At 43.1% G+C, this 21,281-nt stretch overlaps 2 protein-coding genes across 2 annotated transcripts; one reads left to right on the plus strand and one right to left on the minus strand.

Annotated features, from left to right (window-relative positions):
* The first annotated feature begins 765 nt into the window (after positions 1 to 765).
* errfi1a (ERBB receptor feedback inhibitor 1a) lies at positions 766 to 6,799 on the plus strand. Its single transcript, XM_076141109.1, has 4 exons — positions 766 to 964; positions 3,275 to 3,477; positions 3,573 to 3,655; positions 3,854 to 6,799. The coding sequence occupies exons 2-4, from the start codon at positions 3,329 to 3,331 to the stop codon at positions 4,921 to 4,923; spliced, it is 1,302 nt and encodes a 433-aa protein (XP_075997224.1). The 5' UTR covers positions 766 to 964; positions 3,275 to 3,328; the 3' UTR covers positions 4,924 to 6,799.
* Positions 6,800 to 10,548: 3,749 nt separating this feature from the next.
* Positions 10,549 to 16,566, minus strand: LOC142991286 (mucin-3A). The gene is made up of 9 exons (XM_076141354.1): positions 16,444 to 16,566; positions 15,210 to 15,297; positions 12,044 to 12,171; positions 11,741 to 11,805; positions 11,426 to 11,631; positions 11,145 to 11,310; positions 10,874 to 11,041; positions 10,696 to 10,766; positions 10,549 to 10,604 (listed from the first exon to the last, which is right to left on the minus strand). The coding sequence occupies exons 1-9, from the start codon at positions 16,564 to 16,566 to the stop codon at positions 10,549 to 10,551; spliced, it is 1,071 nt and encodes a 356-aa protein (XP_075997469.1).
* Positions 16,567 to 21,281: the final 4,715 nt, after the last annotated feature.

The following is a 21,281-nucleotide window of genomic DNA, read 5'->3' on the forward strand; positions in this document are numbered from 1 at the left end:
ACACCTGCGCTGATCTGATAAGTGAGCAGCTAAACAATATGGGCTCCATTCATTTGCCAGTAGAATACAGTACAGATAAGAGTGCTTTCTGTGGCTTCTATGTTATCTTCCCTGGAGCCATCCCATTACCACCAGTCTCTCTGTATACCTGTGGAGCCACAGGTCTACAGGATGTCCTCCGTGTCCTTATTTAGTTTAGTATGACGAAATATTTAAGGCAAACCTGTGAAAGACAGAGTTGACCTGGTTAGTTACAAGTCATAATTATGACTTTAATACTAAGAAGGCTGCAGGTTAAACTGGCTTTTACTTGGGTAATTGTCCTGCTGCATGTCCCCACGCCTGTGGAAGGGTTTATCAGCTGACTGCGTCCTTGTCATCACACCTGCTTCTGTCCCCTGAGGTTAAACACAGAGATAAACTAACCACTGCAGACTTTGATCATATCAAGTTAACTTTCTATACTTAAATGAGCCCACTGTATGTTCAAGGCCCTGACTCTGCAGCCCCATAGGCACAGCTGGGCAGCCTGTCCCAGTGCGCGTACACACACGCACACACACACGCACGCACGCACGCACGCACGCGCACGCACGCACACACACACACACACACACAGACACACACACACACACACACACACACACACACACACACACACACACACACACGCGCACACACACGCACACAACACGCCACACTGCGCCTTTAAGAGCAAGTGTGTGAGGCGGAGCCAACTGCGTTTTTTGTAGTGAGCCGGAGCTTAAAAACGCTCACTACAATACTAGACTTATCTGAAAGTGACACAATATGGTTCGAGTGTGAGGATTGTGTTGGTGCTCTGAGAGAAGAAACTGAAGAATTAACAAGATTCTGACTAAACACCGCAGAAAACAAGGAGTTATATCGAGCCAAAGAGGAGTTTTAGTGGCCGGTGAGCGGAAATAAGTGGCAACATCTTTAGGTGAGTCCACGAAGTGATCAGAAGTGACTGTTTGTGTCGCCTATTGTGTCTTCTATGCCTGTGACAGAACTACACAAACGACTGAATGATGTAACTTTATATCCCGTCTTTCTTTTTTTGTTTTTATTACTCACGTTGTATTTATGTTCCACGTACTGAAGAAGCTTTTATTCTTTTGAGCCACCACTCAAATTTCAAATAGATATAATACAGGCGACAGGAGCATTCGTTATTTTGGTTTTGGGATATCATGTTTAGTTTTTGTAACAAATATGAGAAGAAAAATGGGCAAAATCTTCCTCTTTCCGTGTCTTGTTACCTGGTTGGATAATTTTCAGACTCAGCTTCAAACTCAACTTCAGCTTCGCGCGTTCCTCCAATTGTTCGAATAGAATAACAAACAAGACAATTCCTCCTGTATGATCATTTCCTCTCCTTGTCAAATAGCTGACCTGTGTTTGGCGGCGTGCGTCACCTGCCTGCTCAGGAGGCTTTTAACCATTATTATCTCAATCCGGTAAAGTGAGGGGGTGTGCGCCTGTTTGCCTGCCTGCCGCACAGGTAGAGCGGGTATGGTTGCTCGGAAACCGCTGCAGGGGTGTCGAGGAGCGGGGTGTGAACTCCTTCCTGCAAGCCCTGGGTGAGCCTCGAACCCATGGAGGATGTTGTGTATGTGATCTGTTTTAGGATCTGTCTGTAATAACGCTGCACATCCTGTCTGCAAATCAATCACTGAAGCAGAACCTGGTTCGCTTCCCCTCAGCACCCATGGGCGCTGGTGGGTCTTCGAACTCACTCCACCTGCGGCATAGACAAAAAAAATTCCTCCTTAAAAGTCTTTCATTCCACCTTAAAAGTCTTTAATGCCTCTTTTGGGCTGCAGGTCGTTTTGTTTAATCCCGTTGTCCGTAAATGCGCCCCTGGTTAAGTGCCCGGATGAGCTGTCTTTGCACCTGTTGCGAGAGGAAGCGCAAGCCCCCCGGGGGGTTCATTATCGAGGATCGAGTTGCTTCCCGTCCCCCCCTGCCGAACCGAATGTGCGAAGAGGGGATCGCATGCCTTGTTTGGGCCAATTTGGCTCTGTTGGAGGGGGGGTGATGCCTCCGTGCTTCCGGTTTGTTTTAGAGCTTTTGTTTCTCACCAGCTGTCCGGGGCAGCACCATAAATATGGCTCAGGAGGGAGAGCAGGGACGCGGTGAGGGGGTGGGGGGGCTGTGTTCTCCTCAGTCATCACTCCTGTATTATAAGGAGATCAGCATGTCTCCTCGTTTGTGGTCTCCAGCCCAGATGACCAGCACTGTTGTGGATGCACCTGTTTTCCCTCTGCATTCACAATGATGTGATTAATAGCACTGATGTGACGCAATAACATGGCTGTGTCACACTCCTGTACATACAAAGATGCCATATAGTTGCAACACAAGTCGGCTTGATTTGTTCTTTGAATGAAAAATATGAGCTCTCTCTGTCCTCCAGTCCTCTCCAGATATTGCGTCATAACTAACAGGTTTATCCAGTATGGGGCAAAAATCAATGTCCCTTTTTTTGCTCCCTGTGTGTGTGTGTGTGGTTGACCGCTCAGATGTCAATACACCACCGGCTTCCCGCACCTCTGAATGTTGTATACATTGTTTACTCAGCCCTGACACATATTTGACATGACACGAACATCCAGGTCATTTGACAAGCAGAGTTCTTGCAACACCAGGTATATCTGTGGTAACAGGAGGAGCTCCTTCCTCTGCTCCTCATGCCAAGTGAGACTGCAGCTGTGGAGCACACACACACTCAGAGTTTTAAAAATAAACCCGCAAAGTTATTAGTGTGAAGCACAGTCATGCAGAAATCATGAAGTTGGTGAATTAGCAACGTTGAACTCTCTCTACAGTGTTAAAAAAGGTTGTATTTGTCTCTTGATACACACTTTTAAGTTGTAGTATAGGGCGTTGAATACTCTGAAGGAGGATATAGTCTATGTTTAGGGGAGTGACACATAATTTGAACCCACTTACCTTCGGCTAATTGCTGAATAAGAGTAGAGTTGAAGAATAGACTGAGGTAATTTCATGCCATCTTACAGGTCTTTTTTACAGCACGCTCTCACGTAGATGTTTCATCTATAAAACCTCACTATGCATGGCAACATGACACTTCCTGGGGTGTAAATGTCCTAAATTTCGATCAAACTGAGCTCTGATTATTCTGATGGTTTCCTTATCTATTTTGAGAGACGTCGCACAAGTATTTCTCTCATTTGTTTTCATCCCCGTTCCCCCTCTCAATCATGTCTGTGTCTTGGCTGTGTTACAGATACACCAGAAGCGGTGGCGGCCTGCCGGGTGATCTGAGTGTTTCCTGGCTTTGATGCGACCCGAGTGTGCCTGGAGTATGTCCACAGTGGGCCTGACTGCCCAGGAGATCTCTTTTCCCATAGAAAACCCCTTCCTTCGGGGCAGCTACTGTCGCAGCATGGCTGGATCCAAGCCCTCCTGGAATGGCCATGAGGTGCACAAGTGAGTGCCAGTTAATGCAGCAGATGAACACAACAGGAGGATTATTACTTGGGCTGAACTAACTGTTGAAAAATGTTCCTCTCCTGCTTCAACAGCTTCTACTTCAGTATGCATTCGCCACATGTGGATCACAGTTCTCGTGTCCAGCAAAATTGGCCACCTCCACCAAGTTATGAGAGTAAGTGCATGATCCATCATTCCCAGTAAAATGTCTGACATACCCGCATGCTTTTGCAATTTATAACATACTGAACTGTGTTTCCAAATGGTCCTGAACTATGCAGAGTTGATAATTGTGGTAGCTCCAACATTTGATACTACAACATTTACTATACTGTATGTGATGATTAAATGTGTCTTTTTCTGTTGTTGACAGGACAGAAACACAGTCCGGGCACACAGAGATTACCATCTAAGAAATCCAGGCCCTCCCATCTCTCCCTGTCTTGTAGCACTGAACCTTCCACCCCGAGCCCTGCTGATGACGACCAGGTGGTCCCCTCATTCCAGAGACTCTCAATATACGAGTGCAGCAGCCCACCACTGACACCGGGCAGATGTTCAAAGCCTCTGCCCCCTATCCCGGCATTAACGGACATCTCCCCTGAACAGGCTATGGACAATGAAGTTGAATCTTTCACCAGTACAGACGACAACTGCTGCCTGGTGTCCGATTCTTATTCTAAACCGTCTGTTTTTCGCTCCGGAGTTCCCAGCCGAAGGAGCTTCAGGAACTGTGGACAGATTAACTATGCTTACTTTGACGGGACAATAACACCACAAACCCCACAGCAGCCCCAAAAGCATCACCAGCCACAACCACAGCAGGAGATCAGGGAACTTCATGAACAGCCGCCACAGGAACGTCCTGAGCCAGTTGTTTTCCAGAGACAGCAGGACAAGACTCAGAGGAGACTACGGCGATCGCAGTCTGGACCAGCAGGCTCTTTTAACAAACCCATAATGCTGCGACTCTCATGCCAAAAACGATTGAAGCCAGAAGTGCCTCCCCCTATTCCTCCACGGACAATCAAGACGGTAGACCACCGCCGCTGGTCAGCAGAGGTCTCGTCTGGGGCTTACAGCGATGAAGACAGACCTCCTAAGGTGCCCCCAAGGGAACCTTTGTCTTCAGGCAGCTCCCGCACCCCCAGTCCCAAGAGTCTCCCCACATATATCAATGGGGTGATGCCACCGACCCAAAGTTTTGCCCCAAATCCCAAATACGTGAGCTGTCGGGCTTTACAGAGACAGAACAGCGAGGGGCCACCCTGCATCCTGCCCGTTATGGAGAACGGGAGAAAGGCAAGCAACACGCATTACTTTCTGCTGTCCGAGCGGCCGGCTGAAGACGCGTCGTACGGAGAAGGCACGACGAGGCGCAACACAGATCCGTCAGACTGGGACTGCCAGACCAGGAGGAAAGCACAGGTGGATTTTGTTTGATAGACCTGATGAGTCTAAGAAGCAGAGGACTCCACTGTACACTTGACAAAATGGTGAAACTGGATACTGTCACCCCTCAAACTGCTGCTTTTACTATTATTATTATTTTTATTTTTTTACCCCTTCTGTATTCTGAAAACACAGGGTATGTGTGCACTGTATTCAGTTACTGGATATGTTTGAATAGCTATCACAGAGATACTATACTTAAATGCTGTATCTCTCTGTAGATTGTGGATAAAATTCAACATTGTAGAGATTATTTTTATATAATTATTGTTTTATGACATTCAATGTGGTCTTGTTTTGCTGATGACGTGGTACAGTCAAAAGGTACAAGCAGGCCTTGAACCTCATGTGCTCAGTGTTTTGTGTCTGGAAGGTTAAGGATATTTTTTTTGTTGTTGTTGTGAGATGCGTAGGGCCTTCTAATTTTTTTTTTTATCTCACAAGGGACAAAAGGTCAGTACAGTAGCCATGTGTCACTTAATATATGAAGTTTAAACACAAGGCCATTTAATTTTTGACAAAATGAAGGACGCTATCATGCGAATGTCTATCCTGGTTGGTGTTATGTATGTGCCATAGGCTTTACGGATGCATGTTGACACAGATGTGGTTTCCCCGCCTTGATGAAGCTCCAGTCTTAATCAGGCCACTATATCTGTGTTTAAGTTGTGTTTCCCACTTGGCACAGTGACATGGTACATTTTGTACTTCGAGGTGGGTATATTACTGGTAGCTATGCATGTTTCTATTGGAATGTCTAGTGCAGCTTATGTTCACGTACTTGTCTTTTGATTTGTGTGTTTGTGTGTACGTGCATGTGTGTATGCATGCAATCTGCAGTAGGAATAGTGTTCTGGTGATACTACATAGAATAATGATCAATACTTGTTACTGTGCTCTGCTTGTTTGCAGCTCTCTAAAGTGCACACATTGATTACTCTCGTTCAGTGTCCAGGTCTGTTTTGTTGCACAGAAATCGGCCTGTGGAAAATATGTGAATGTATGTTAATCTTACGGAATTGCGTCAAAACGTCGGAGGAGCTCATTTTTTTTGGTCAAGCTGTGAGTAAATGCTTGGCACTAATTTGCTTCAAGTTCTACCTCCTTTGAAATCCTGTATTTCACCTTGATGTAGTGTTCAGCATTAAATCCTAAATTTATAAGGGGAGGTAACCAGCTCTCTATGACGGGGCGACCTGACGACCTGTCACTTTTAAGAGTCAGTGCGAACAGGATATTTTAAAATACAGATCTTATATTGAAGAGATAGTAGGCTAACCTTTATTACAGACGCATTACAAAGACAGTGTAGGGTTTACCTGCCTGACACAGACTTTCCTGTTCTGCTCATGCATTCCTGCCTTACATGATTGCAGTGGGTGTGGTCAGAGAGACTTTGGCTGCTGGCAGCCTCGGAAATATATGTATTTTATTGTTGTAGATGATTCAAGAAGCATCAGGATGATTTAGTAAATGTAGCACATGAATTGAAGTAACCCTTGTTATTGAACATGGTGTTCAGTTTGGGTCTGCTAAGGTCAAACGGTCATTGAAGTATACCTTCTCTCTCCCTCCTTCTCACAAACCTTACCAACACAATGTTCTTTTGACTTAAATGTCTGAAAATGTTTACATTATACACTGATACTATTTAATCTTAAGGTATTCATAGTCTTATTAGAAATTATAAAACTGAATGAAGACTTTTATCTAGAAAATAACTGATGTTCTCTGCTGTGGTGAAGACATGCACTGGGAGAGTACAGTATGCTATGTACAGTATTTAACAATTCCAATTGTTGTCATGAATAGTTGATCAGTATATAGTCTTTAAAAAGAAAACAAAATAAAATGACTTATTTATGAATCTGTTTCTTTCTGTTTCTTGAACGTGTTAGACTGAACTCTTAGCTCAGCTGTTAGGCCTGTTTTATCACCCACACACCCTCATGCTGTGCCCTGTTGTCACTGGCCTCTATCCAGATAGGGAAGAGTGACTTACACAGATCGACTGACAGGTATATATCACCTTCCTCTTCCTTGTTATCACAGGGACTCCTCCTGCATGACAACTTTGATGCTTCTCGCAGACAGCTTTGTGCCAGCAGCACTTTGCAGTGTTGCAACTGCTTTTGCTCTCGACTTGTCCTTGTGGTTCGATATGAAACCACAGTGAACCGCACGCAGAATTAGAGGTGAAATAACTACAATACAACTACTATTACAATATCCTCCTGTTGAACAGGCAACAGCCATTTGTGTCAGTATGGTTTGCTGCTAATTGATTGCATGATATCCTACAAACAAAAGGTGACCGTGTGGCCTATCTACACCACCTGCAAACCCTTTCACCTGGTTCACTCATTGCTGCCCGAGCTGCTAAGCGACAGTATGAGTGGTGACTATGGTAACAAGACACTCATTTAAAATGTGGTCATTCAGAGGCAGGAAAGATAAGTGCCCCATAAATCAACAATGCACATGTTTTAAGGTGTGCTTGTGAATAAATGAACTGCAAAAGTGTCAGACCTTTGACTTTTTTTACTTAAGTAAACTTGAATTGAATCTTATAATGAATGAACAAAGGTGCGGCACACTACAGTTTGTGTATTTTAAATTAGGTCAATTTAACTGACTTTGGTTATTTTTACTATATATCTGTATCTCTCTTGTTTCTTCTTCCTTCTCCTGTTATTTGATGCTCTTACAACCACAACTAAAAGCTACCATTCTTGATGTTTGCATCCTATCAAATCCCTAAACAGAATTTCATACTAAAGACTAAAATTCTGAGGACAAAACCACTTCTCCAGGCCCTGAAGTTTTGGTCAAGCAGGGAGGATGACTGGACTGAATTTGGAATCCAGGTTTAGTGGCTTAACTGACTTAACTTTAAATATATTTCTGGTAACTCCTAATTAGATAAATGTCCTTGGTTGGCACTCCTGAAGGATTAGATAGTGGAACACACTAAATCTCATGATAAGCATCGTTATCATGATTGCAGCCTCATTAATTGTTATATAACCTTTTGCTGATTAATCTTTAATGTCTGGCTTCATTCTGATGTGGGTATAGTATTGGTACCTTAAAAATAAAATTACGCCCTAATGTGTTACAATAAAGCAACATACAGTAATAATATTGATATAACATTTAAAAAATGGGTTAAATGATGTGCAATAAAGTAAGGAAATAATGTATGAATATGAAATGTTGAATCAGCAAATACAATTTCTTATAGTATTATTGTACATACTGCAACTCCTCGAAAACATAATGTGGTTCAGAAACTGAATGTCACTATCAAGCAGCAGCAATAATGGTGATACATAGATGTCCAGAAACTATTCAGAAATGTATTTTATGAAAGAAAACATTCAAGAGCAACTTTTCTTGTGGCAAATGCATAAATATCATTCATTTGTAGTCTGTCAAAGGATCATCACCCACAGATGTGATACAATGTATACATTCAGTGTGAAACTCTGTAATGTTAATGTAAATCTAAACAAATCTAAACCAAATCTCATTTGATGTTAGTCCATAATAAACGAAATGTTGAAAATCTGCCTCTGTGTTCCTCTCTTCACAAGTATATGGCAAAGGCAAAACCTCATTAAAAAGAGAACATGTGCGCCCTCTGGTGACAGAAAATTGTTATCACTGTTATTAAAAACTGCAGCGAGAGAAGGACTCGCTGATGTCTGGTTTTGCGTGAATGATCCCTTGTGCTTTTTCTCTCTCGATAAGATTACAGACGAAGTTGATCACCACACTTGCAGAATTAAGAATGAGAATAAGACACGTCTAACTAGAGTCAGTTTTTCCCTGGACAGTCCCGTGTTTTCGATTTTTGCCGGTAGTTTGTTTTCTTGAAACACGCATGCGCAGAATCCACCAATGAACGAGCCAATCACCGCGCTGCCTGTGCCTGCTCTCCGTTCACTTGTTAGCATACCTGCGATAGGTGATTAGCGTGTCCACACCTTAAGCTAGTTAGCCATGACTGATCGGGCGCGTACCTTCAACCAAGAACTTCTAAAACGATTTGAACTCTTAAGAAAAGTTAGCCCGTTTGCTTCAGATTCCAGCAAGGTAATTCGTGGAATTTATGGAGCTCACTCGAGAAGGTTCACAGGTGAGACTGGACAAGGAAGTGCTGGGCATTATGTACAATACACTTCAAACTGCTGTGGACTGTCTTCCCGTTGACTTTGAGTGTTTTGCTGTCAAAGTGAACAAACACTTCCACATCTTCACAGTTAGGGTGGAAGATCTTCGGGAATTCTGTGATTTCGTCCAGGTGAAATATTCAAAATGGCTCCAACATGGCAGCACCCTATCTCTGGGATCGTCTTTTGAGAGACCATTACTCCTATTTGGTTTGTCTACTTGCATATTTCCTTACTCAAGAAAAATGCCCAATATCTTTGAAAAGCATTTTCAGTGACTCGTGCACCAAAATGTTGCTTACAATCAGCAACAGAACATTTACTGCACATTCGGAAACCGGAAGTCCTTTTACAGGCCACGCTCACAGAAACATGTGTTACTTCAGATGGCAGATGACTGATGAAAGCAGACTATTTGATGAGTGGACCAATGGGAAAGAAATGATTGTGCGTTGCATTATTGACTGGAATACTGCCATTGCAGATGGACCGAGGTTTGGATGGAGGAGTCTCAGAGCTGTGATCGACACAGAACTTGCCAAGGCTGTGGACTGTGTTCTGTTGAGACCTGTTGAGCACAACTACCCATGAGCCCAAGCGGAAGTAACTGTAAGTAATACTGTTTATTAGTATTATTATTAGTATTATTATTTGTAGCCCTAGTTAATGATGGCAGATATTGAAAACTGTCACTGTGATGTGCTGGCTCTGACTTTTGGCTTCTCTGTGGGAGTTTGGGCTTGGTGTGTGTGCAAGGAGTCTGTCCCGTATTTGGCTCTACAGATCTGGTCAGCCTATGTCGAACCCAACCAGCAAACTCACAAACAACAAAAGCACTGAAACAAACACTCAGACAAGAGCTTCAGGACTATTTAGGAACATGGTTGTATAGCTTTATGATCTTGTGTTTAAATTGCTCATTATATAATGGTATACATTTATAAAACAACTGAAAATATGATGTGGTGTTGATACTCTAACCACATTTTAATCTGGTCTTGCTCATTAATTAAGAATTTATTAGAATTTATAATTACAGGGTGCTACAGGGATTTTATGGTGAACAAAATGTCAAAAGTCATAAATAAGAACTCAATAATTTACATTGAGAAGTATATCCTATATTTTGCTGAAACATACATTGATATAGAAATTGATTGCTCCCATAGAAAGTGCCACGAAAAACATAAATTAAACTTAAATTAAATTAAAATAAATCTCTTCTCTTTATCTCGGATTGATTAAACCTGTGGATGTTTGGTTGTGATCTGAGAAGGAAAAGAAACAGCATGTTAATATACGTAGATGAACAGTATCTCATATCGAATGACTTACTCCATGTAATCAAACTAGTTATAGACACAGTGGTTACATCGAGGCTTTTGTTTTGAATTGCATATAATAGTAGACTGTCAAACCTGCATCTCAGTGTCAACATTGTCTAGACGTGGCCTGGCAATCCCAAGTTGTGATCTGCGCTGAGCCCCCCAGGGAGTCCTGGGAAAAGATCATTTATACATTGTGAATGTTAAAATATATGAAAATGTATGCATAGTTTCTGAAAAAAGAGGATACGAACCAGACCAACCTGTGTCTGTGAAGTCAAAGAAATCTTCATCAAAGGCAGACAGTCTTCTGCTATAGGGGTTTTTTGTTTTCCTGTGACACAGCAGCAAATGTATCGTCACGTACAGTATGGTAATGTTTGCATTTAGATGATAATGAACACCACATGTAAATAATGTATTTGAAGGTCGTCAACTCACCAAATGCCCACATGTCTCCTTTTGGCAAAAAAGACAGTAACAGCAATAGCAAACAGAAGAAGAGCGACTGCTGCCAGTGATCCGAATATAGCTCCATAGAAACCTGGACCATGGTGGAACAGTTCACACTGCGGCCCATAATACTGTTCCAGGCTAGACTCATAGCACCTGGGAATGATGGACAGATGATTGAATTAATTTAATATATCTGAAGACAGTTGTAGCTAAACCATAGTTCAGAAATCAAAACAACCAGATTTCTATAGCTTACTTGCAGATAGGACCTTTGTAGATTTCATTGAAGCATTCCCCATGTTGATGGCAGTAGTTGGGATTTGTTTTACAAGGTCCAATACACTGCCATTTACCATTAATGATCTGGGCAGTGTAATTAGCATATTGGCTGCAGTTAACAAACGGTTCCAAGTCTTTGATATCTGTTTGAAATAAAATAAATAAATAAGTAAAACACATTATTTTTGAGTATTTGCCCCTTTTCTTTTGTTTATAATTTTGCATGTAATCACATGACATATACAGTAATGTACTTACTTTTAATCTCATTCGGTTGTAAGGTAACGTTGTTAAGCTGTGCGCTTACATTGGGCCCAAAGGCTTGAGCAATTGTATTTAGGTTACTTTTGTTACTCAAGATATCAGTTAATACACTTTGGAGTTTCGTGTTCACAAACTGGATTTGAATTTCATTGTTTTCATACTCGTACTCTGCTATGCTCAATGCAATAACACTTCCATTTCTACAGAAGGGAAAGAAGGAGAAATATGTTTTACCAAATCAAAATAACTTGCACACTTACACTTGGATATAATACTTATGCAAATATGTATCAATGAATGAAAACTTACAATAGCTTGATGACTTCTACACCTTGGAAGTTTTTAGGATCTGCCTCTCTGCATAGAACTTCAAGCTAAAAGCAACACCATATAACAGCATGTTACATTAGAATAGCTATGGCATCAACTGATTCATTTCAATATTCACACCAGGAACTCTGAATATATACACAAAGCTACAATATTTGCAGGTAACATTTTCCTGTAGCTTCCCCTTTTTTATGAGGGGTAAACGGTTAGTGTATGCTGTAAACATTCTCTGCTTTAATGTCACATATTGTGCAGTCACATGCAACAATGAAAACCATCTACCTCCTTTATCAGTGTCGTGATAAATGCTTGTGATTGGGGTGAGGTTATGTTTTTTAAATCATCACTATAATCTTTTCCAAAGATTTCCAAAGTAACATTGGCTTTTCCTCTTGGTATTGACCCAGTATCTGCAAAGAAATAAACAACAGTTATGATGATAATGCAGTTTTATATTCAGAGATAAAGTAAAAATAAGAGAAGAATTCTCTCTAGAAGAAATGCAAATATCTGACAATTACATACAAAAAACCCATTTTGACTGGTTCCTTACCAATATTAGCCGAGGTGTCATTGTGCCCAAAAATGCATTGATGTCCATACACTTGGTCTGAACAGTCGCAGTAACATCTTCCAAGTGTACCATTGAATCTACAAACACCTCCATTACAATCATGGCACTGCTCAGGTTTACACTGAGGCGTTGTAAATGGCTTTGTAACAGTCACTGTCGCATTTGATTGTGTGGTTATGGTAGAAGCACTCGGGGGGAGAGTGGTGGGTGTTGGACTATTTGTAGAAGCTGAACGAGATGTTTTCAAAGTGTTTGTGGTTGCATGTTTTGGTGTAGTTGACTGATGAAGTTCAGTTGTCTTCTCAGTTGAAATTGATGATTCGATGTGTTGTAAAGTTGTCAGGGTTACAATTGTGGTGACAGGAGCCTTGGTTGAAGTTGACCTTGAAGTTTCCTGGGTGTTTGGAATTGAATGTGTCGATGAAGATCTTGGCTCATGGGTTGTGGTCATTGTCATTGCAGGTGTTCCTGTGCTGCTAAGTGGACGTTCAGTTGTCTTCTCTGTTGACAGTGTGGTTTCAATTTTCTCTCCAGCAGTAGTCTGGGTTCCAAAGGTGGTCACTGGGCTGTTTGTAGATGCTGCACTGGAAGATTGCTGATTCGTTGTGCTTGAATGTGTCGATGTAGATGTTAGCTTATCGACTGTACTCATTGGAACAGTGGGTGTTGCCTGACTGCTAACTGGAAGTTCAGTTGTCTTCTCAATTGAAATAGTTGTTCCGGTGTTTTTTGGAGTTGTCAGGGTTACAATAGTGGTGACTGGAGCCTTGGTTGAAGTTGACCTTGAAGTTTCCTGAGTGTTTGGAATTGAATGTGTCGATGAAGATCTTGGCTCATGGGTTGTGGTCATTGTCATTGCAGGTGTTCCTGTGCTGCTAAGTGGAAGTTCAGTTGTCTTCTCTGTTGACAGTGTGGTTTCAATTTTCTGTCCAGCAGTAGTCTGGGTTCCAAAGGTGGTCACTGGGCTGTTTGTAGATGCTGCACTGGAATATTGCTGATTCGCTGTGGTTGTATGTGTCGATGTAGATGTTAGCTTATCGACTGTACTCATTGGAACAGTGGGTGTTGCCTGACTGCTTACTGGAAGTTCAGTTGTCTTCTCAGTTGAAATAGTTGTTCCGGTGTTTTGTGGAGTTGTCAGGGTTACAATAGTGGTGACTGGAGCCTTGGTTGAAGTTGACCTTGAAGTTTCCTGAGTGTTTGGAATTGAATGTGTCGATGAAGATCTTGGCTCATGGGTTGTGGCCATTGTCATTGCAGGTGTTCCTGTGCTGCTAAGTGGAAGTTTAGTTGTCTTTTCTGTTGACAGTGTGGTTTCAATTTTCTGTCCAGCAGTAGTCTGGGTTCCAAAGGTGGTCACTGGGCTGTTTGTAGATGCTGCACTGGAAGATTGCAGAGTCATTGCGGTTGAATGTGTCGATGTAGATGTTAGCTTATCGACTGTACTCATTGGAACAGTGGGTGTTGCCTGACTGCTAGCTGGAAGTTCAGTTGTCTTCTCAGTTGAAATAGTTGTTCCGGTGTTTTGTGGAGTTGTCAGGGTTACAATTGTGGTGACTGGAGCCTTGGTTGAAGTTGACCTTGAAGTTTCCTGAGTGTTTGGAATTGAATGTGTCGATGAAGATCTTGGCTCATGGGTTGTGGTCATTGTCATTGCAGGTGTTCCTGTGCTGCTAAGTGGAAGTTCAGTTGTCTTCTCTGTTGACAGTGTGGTTTCAATTTTCTGTCCAGCAGTAGTCTGGGTTCCAAAGGTGGTCACTGGGCTGTTTGTAGATACTGCACTGGAATATTGCTGATTCGTAATGGTTGAATATGTCGATGTAGATGTTAGCTTATCGACTGTACTCATTGGAACAGTGGGTGTTGCCTGACTGCTTACTGGAAGTTCAGTTGTCTTCTCAGTTGAAATAGTTGTTCCGGTGTTTTTTGGAGTTGTCAGGGTTACAATAGTGGTGACTGGAGCCTTGGTTGAAGTTGACCTTGAAGTTTCCTGAGTGTTTGGAATTGAATGTGTCGATGAAGATCTTGGCTCATGGGTTGTGGTCATTGTCATTGCAGGTGTTCCTGTGCTGCTAAGTGGAAGTTTAGTTGTCTTCTCTGTTGACAGTGTGGTTTCAATTTTCTGTCCAGCAGTAGTCTGGGTTCCAAATGTGGTCACTGGGCTGTTTGTAGATGCTGCAGTGGAAGATTGCAGAGTCGTTGTGGTTGAATGTGTGGATGTAGATGTTAGCTTATCGACTGTACTCATTGGAACAGTGGGTGTTGCCTGACTGCTAACTGGAAGTTCAGTTGTCTTCTCAGTTGAAATAGTTGTTCCGGTGTTTTGTGGAGTTGTCAGGGTTACAATTGTGGTGACTGGAGCCTTGGTTGAAGTTGACCTTGAAGTTTCCTGAGTGTTTGGAATTGAATGTGTCGATGAAGATCTTGGCTCATTGGTTGTGGTCATTGTCATTGCAGGTGTTCCTGTTCTGCTAACTGGAAGTTCAGTTGTCTTCTCTGTTGACAGTGTGGTTTCAATTTTCTGTCCAGCAGTAGTCTGGGTTCCAAAGGTTGTCACTGGGCTAGATGCTGCACTGGAAGATTGCTGAGTCGTTGTGGTTGAATGTGTCGATGTAGATGTTAGCTTATCGACTGTACTCATTGGAACAGTGGGTGTTGCCTGACTGCTAACTGGAAGTTCAGTTGTCTTCTCAGTTGAAATAGTTGTTCCGGTGTTTTGTGGAGTTGTCAGGGTAACAATTGTGGTGTTTGGAGCCTTGATTGAAGTTGACCTTGAAGTTTCCTCAGTGTTTGGAATTGAATGTGTCGATGAAGATCTTGGCTTATGGGTTGTGTATATTGTCATTGCAGGTGTTCCTGTGCTGCTAACTGGACGTTCAGTTGTCTTCTCTGTTGACAGTGTGGTTTCAATTTTCTGTCCAGCAGTAGTCTGGGTTCCAAAGGTGGTCACTGGGCTGTTTGTAGATGCTGCACTGGAAGATTGCAGAGTTGTTGCGGTTGAATGTGTGGATGTAGATGTTAGCTTATCGACTGTACTCATTGGAACAGTGGGTGTTGCCTGACTGCTAGCTGGAAGTTCAGTTGTCTTCTCAGTTGAAATAGTTGTTCCGGTGTTTTGTGGAGTTGTCAGGGTTACAATAGTGGTGACTGGAGCCTTGGTTGAAGTTGACCTTGAAGTTTCCTGAGTGTTTGGAATTGAATGTGTCGATGAAGATCTTGGCTCATGGGTTGTGGTCATTGTCATTGCAGGTGTTCCTGTGCTGCTAAGTGGAAGTCCAGTTGTCTTCTCTGTTGACAGTGTGGTTTCAATTTTCTGTCCAGCAGTAGTCTGGGTTCCAAAGGTGGTCACTGGGCTGTTAATAGATGCTGCACTGGAAGATTGCAGAGTCGTTGCGGTTGAATGTGTCGATGTAGATGTTAGCTTATCGACTGTACTCATTGGAACAGTGGGTGTTGCCTGACTGCTAACTGGAAGTTCAGTTGTCTTCTCAGTTGAAATAGGTGTTCCGGTGTTTTGTGGAGTTGTCAGGGTTACAATAGTGGTGACTGGAGCCTTGGTTGAAGTTGACCTTGAAGTTTCCTGAGTGTTTGGAATTGAATGTGTCGATGAAGATCTTGGCTCATGGGTTGTTGTCATTGTCATTGCAGGTGTTTCTGTGCTGCTAACTGGAAGTTCAGTTGTCTTCTCTGTTGACAGTGTGGTTTCAATTTTCTGTCCAGCAGTAGTCTGGGTTCCAAATGTTGTCACTGGGCTGTTTGTAGATGCTGCACTGGAAGATTGCAGAGTCGTTGCAGTTGAATGTGTCGATGTAGATGTTAGCTTATCGACTGTACTCATTGGAACAGTGGGTGTTGCCTGACTGCTAACTGGAAGTTCAGTTGTCTTCTCAGTTGAAATAGTTGTTCCTGTGTTTTGTGGAGTTGTCAGGGTTACAATTGTGGTGACTGGAGCCTTGGTTGAAGTTGACCTTGAAGTTTCCTGAGTGTTTGGAATTGAATGTGTCGATGAAGATCTTGGCTCATGGGTTGTGGTCATTGTCATTGCAGGTGTTCCTGTGCTGCTAAGTGGAAGTTCAGTTGTCTTCTCTGTTGACAGTGTGGTTTCAATTTTCTGGCCAGTAGAAGTCTGGGTTCCAGAGGTTGTCACTGGGCTAGATGCTGCACTGGAAGATTGCAGAGTCGTTGTGGTTGAATGTGTCGATGTAGATGTTAGCTTATCGACTGTACTCATTGGAACAGTGGGTGTTGCCTGACTGCTAACTGAAAGTTCAGTTGTCTTCTCAGTTGAAATAGTTGTTCCTGTGTTTTGTGGAGTTGTCAGGGTTACAATTGTGGTGACTGGAGCCTTGGTTGAAGTTGACCTTGAAGTTTCCTGAGTGTTTGGAATTGAATGTGTTGATGAAGATCTTGGCTCATGGGTTGTGGTCATTGTCATTGCAGGTGTTCCCGTGCTGCTAAGTGGAAGTTCAGTTGTCTTCTCTGTTGACAGTGTGGTTTCAAGTTCAGGTCCAGCAGTAGTCTGGGTTCCAAAGGTGGTCACTGGGCTGTTTGTAGATGCTGCACTGGAAGATTGCAGAGTCGTTGCGGTTGAATGTGTAGATGTAAGCTTATCGACTGTACTCATTGGAACAGTGGGTGTTGCCTGACTGCTAACTGGAAGTTCAGTTGTCTTCTCAGTTGAAATAGTTGTTCCGGTGTTTTGTGGAGTTGTCAGGGTTACAATTGTGGTGACTGGAGCCTTGGTTGAAGTTGACCTTGAAGTTTCCTGAGTGTTTGGAATTGAATGTGTCGATGAAGATCTTGGCTCATGGGTTGTGGTCATTGTCATTGCAGGTGTTCCTGTGCTGCTAACTGGAAGTTCAGTTGTCTTCTCTGTTGACAGTGTGGTTTCAATTTTCTGTCCAGCAGTAGTCTGGGTTCCAAAGGTGGTGACTGGGCTTTTTGTAGATGCTGCACTTGAAGATTGTAGAGTCGTTGCGGTTGAATGTGTCGATGTAGATGTTAGCTTATCGACTGTACTCATTGAAACAGTGGGTGTTGCCTGACTGCTAACTGGAAGTTCAGTTGTCTTCTCAGTTGAAATAGGTGTTCCGGTGTTTTGTGGAGTTGTCAGGGTTACAATAGTGGTGACTGGAGCCTTGGTTGAAGTTGACCTTGAAGTTTCCTGAGTGTTTGGAATTGAATGTGTCGATGAAGATCTTGGCTCATGGGTTGTTGTCATTGTCATTGCAGGTGTTCCTGTGCTGCTAACTGGAAGTTCAGTTGTCTTCTCTGTTGACAGTGTGGTTTCAATTTTCTGTCCAGCAGTAGTCTGGGTTCCAAAGGTTGTCACTGGGCTGTTTGTAGATGCTGCACTGGAAGATTGCAGAGTCGTTGCAGTTGAATGTGTCGATGTAGATGTTAGCTTATCGACTGTACTCATTGGAACAGTGGGTGTTGCCTGACTGCTAACTGGAAGTTCAGTTGTCTTCTCAGTTGAAATAGTTGTTCCTGTGTTTTGTGGAGTTGTCAGGGTTACAATTGTGGTGACTGGAGCCTTGGTTGAAGTTGACCTTGAAGTTTCCTGAGTGTTTGGAATTGAATGTGTCGATGAAGATCTTGGCTCATGGGTTGTGGTCATTGTCATTGCAGGTGTTCCTGTGCTGCTAAGTGGAAGTTCAGTTGTCTTCTCTGTTGACAGTGTGGTTTCAATTTTCTGGCCAGTAGTAGTCTGGGTTCCAAAGGTTGTCACTGGGCTAGATGCTGCACTGGAAGATTGCAGAGTCGTTGTGGTTGAATGTGTCGATGTAGATGTTAGCTTATCGACTGTACTCATTGGAACAGTGGGTGTTGCCTGACTGCTAACTGAAAGTTCAGTTGTCTTCTCAGTTGAAATAGTTGTTCCTGTGTTTTGTGGAGTTGTCAGGGTTACAATTGTGGTGACTGGAGCCTTGGTTGAAGTTGACCTTGAAGTTTCCTGAGTGTTTGGAATTGAATGTGTCGATGAAGATCTTGGCTCATGGGTTGTGGTCATTGTCATTGCAGGTGTTCCCGTGCTGCTAAGTGGAAGTTCAGTTGTCTTCTCTGTTGACAGTGTGGTTTCAATTTTCTGTCCAGCAGTAGTCTGGGTTCCAAAGGTGGTCACTGGGCTGTTTGTAGATGCTGCACTGGAAGATTGCAGAGTCGTTGCGGTTGAATGTGTGGATGTAGATGTTAGCTTATCTACTGTACTTATTGGAACAGTGGGTGTTGCCTGACTGCTAACTGGAAGTTCAGTTGTCTTCTCAGTTGAAATAGTTGTTCCGGTGTTTTTTGGAGTTGTCAAGGTTACAATAGTGGTGACTTGAGCCTTGGTTGAAGTTGACCTTGAAGTTTCCTGAGTGTTTGGAATTGAATGTGTCGATGAAGATCTTGGCTCATGGGTTGTGGTCATTGTCATTGCAGGTGTTCCTGTGCTGCTAACTGGAAGTTCAGTTGTCTTCTCTGTTGACAGTGTGGTTTCAAGTTTCTGTCCAGCAGTAGTCTGGGTTCCAAAGGTGGTCACTGGGCTGTTTGTAGATACTGCACTGGAAGATTGCAGAGTCGTTGCGGTTGAATGTGTAGATGTTAGCTTATCGACTGTACTCATTGGAACAGTGGGTGTTGCCTGACTGCTAACTGGAAGTTCAGTTGTCTTCTCAGTTGAAATAGTTGTTCCTGTGTTTTGTGGAGTTGTCAGGGTTACAATTGTGGTGACTGGAGCCTTGGTTGAAGTTGACCTTGAAGTTTCCTGAGTGTTTGGAATTGAATGTGTCGATGAAGATCTTGGCTCATGGGTTGTGGTCATTGTCATTGCAGGTGTTCCTGTGCTGCTAAGTGGAAGTTCAGTTGTCTTCTCTGTTGACAGTGTGGTTTCAATTTTCTGTCCAGCAGTAGTCTGGGTTCCAAAGGTTGTCACTGGGCTAGCTGCTGCACTGGAAGATTGCAGAGTCGTTGCGGTTGAATGTGTCGATGTAGATGTAAGCTTATCGACTGTACTCATTGGAACAGTGGGTGTTGCCTGACTGCTAACTGGAAGTTCAGTTGTCTTCTCAGTTGAAATAGTTGTTCCTGTGTTTTGTGGAGTTGTCAGGGTTACAATTTTGGTGACTGGAGTCTTGGTTGAAGTTGACCTTGAAGTTTCCTGAGTGTTTGTAATTGAATGTGTCGATGAAGATCTTGGCTCATGGGTTGTGGTCATTGTCATTGCAGGTGTTCCTGTGCTGCTAACTGGAAGTTCAGTTGTCTTCTCTGTTGACAGTGTGGTTTCAATTTTCTGTCCAGCAGTAGTCTGGGTTCCAAAGGTTGTCACTGGGCTAGATGCTGCACTGGAAGATTGCAGAGTCGTTGTGGTTGAATGTGTCGATGTAGATGTTAGCTTATCGACTGTACTCATTGGAACAGTGGGTGTTGCCTGACTGCTAACTGAAAGTTCAGTTGTCTTCTCAGTTGAAATAGTTGTTCCTGTGTTTTGTGGAGTTGTCAGGGTTACAATTGTGGTGACTGGAGCCTTGGTTGAAGTTGACCTTGAAGTTTCCTGAGTGTTTGGAATTGAATGTGTCGAGGAAGATCTTGGCTCATGGGTTGTGGTCATTGTCATTGCAGGTGTTCCTGTGCTGCTAAGTGGAAGTTCAGTTGTCTTCTCTGTTGACAGTGTGGTTTCAATTTTCTGGCCAGTAGTAGTCTGGGTTCCAAAGGTTGTCACTGGGCTAGATGCTGCACTCGAAGATTGCAGAGTCGTTGTGGTTGAATGTGTCGATGTAGATGTTAGCTTATCGACTGTACTCATTGGAACAGTGGGTGTTGCCTGACTGCTAACTGAAAGTTCAGTTGTCTTCTCAGTTGAAATAGTTGTTCCTGTGTTTTGTGGAGTTGTCAGGGTTACAATTGTGGTGACTGGAGCCTTGGTTGAAGTTGACCTTGAAGTTTCCTGAGTGTTTGGAATTGAATGTGTCGATGAAGATCTTGGCTCATGGGTTGTGGTCATTGTCATTGCAGGTGTTCCCGTGCTGCTAAGTGGAAGTTCAGTTGTCTTCTCTGTTGACAGTGTGGTTTCAATTTTCTGTCCAGCAGTAGTCTGGGTTCCAAAGGTGGTCACTGGGCTGTTTGTAGATGCTGCACTGGAAGATTGCAGAGTCGTTGCGGTTGAATGTGTGGATGTAGATGTTAGCTTATCTACTGTACTTATTGGAACAGTGGGTGTTGCCTGACTGCTAACTGGAAGTTCAGTTGTCTTCTCAGTTGAAATAGTTGTTCCGGTGTTTTTTGGAGTTGTCAAGGTTACAATAGTGGTGACTTGAGCCTTGGTTGAAGTTGACCTTGAAGTTTCCTGAGTGTTTGGAATTGAATGTGTCGATGAAGATCTTGGCTCATGGGTTGTGGTCATTGTCATTGCAGGTGTTCCTGTGCTGCTAACTGGAAGTTCAGTTGTCTTCTCTGTTGACAGTGTGGTTTCAAGTTTCTGTCCAGCAGTAGTCTGGGTTCCAAAGGTGGTCACTGGGCTGTTTGTAGATACTGCACTGGAAGATTGCAGAGTCGTTGCGGTTGAATGTGTAGATGTTAGCTTATCGACTGTACTCATTGGAACAGTGGGTGTTGCCTGACTGCTAACTGGAAGTTCAGTTGTCTTCTCAGTTGAAATAGTTGTTCCAGTGTTTTGTGGAGTTGTCAGGGTTACAATTGTGGTGACTGGAGCCTTGGTTGAAGTTGACCTTGAAGTTTCCTGAGTGTTTGGAATTGAATGTGTCGATGAAGATCTTGGCTCATGGGTTGTTGTCATTGTCATTGCAGGTGTTCCTGTGCTGCTAAGTGGAAGTTCAGTTGTCTTCTCTGTTGACAGTGTGGTTTCAATTTTCTGTCCAGCAGTAGTCTGGGTTCCAAAGGTTGTCACTGGGCTAGCTGCTGCACTGGAAGATTGCAGAGTCGTTGCGGTTGAATGTGTCGATGTAG

The sequence above is a fragment of the Genypterus blacodes genome, unplaced genomic scaffold, assembly GCF_046128005.1.
Source record: "Genypterus blacodes isolate CSIRO-AG114 ecotype Tasmania unplaced genomic scaffold, CSIRO-AGI_Gbla_v1 ptg000017l_1, whole genome shotgun sequence".
Lineage (NCBI taxonomy): Eukaryota > Metazoa > Chordata > Actinopteri > Ophidiiformes > Ophidiidae > Genypterus > Genypterus blacodes.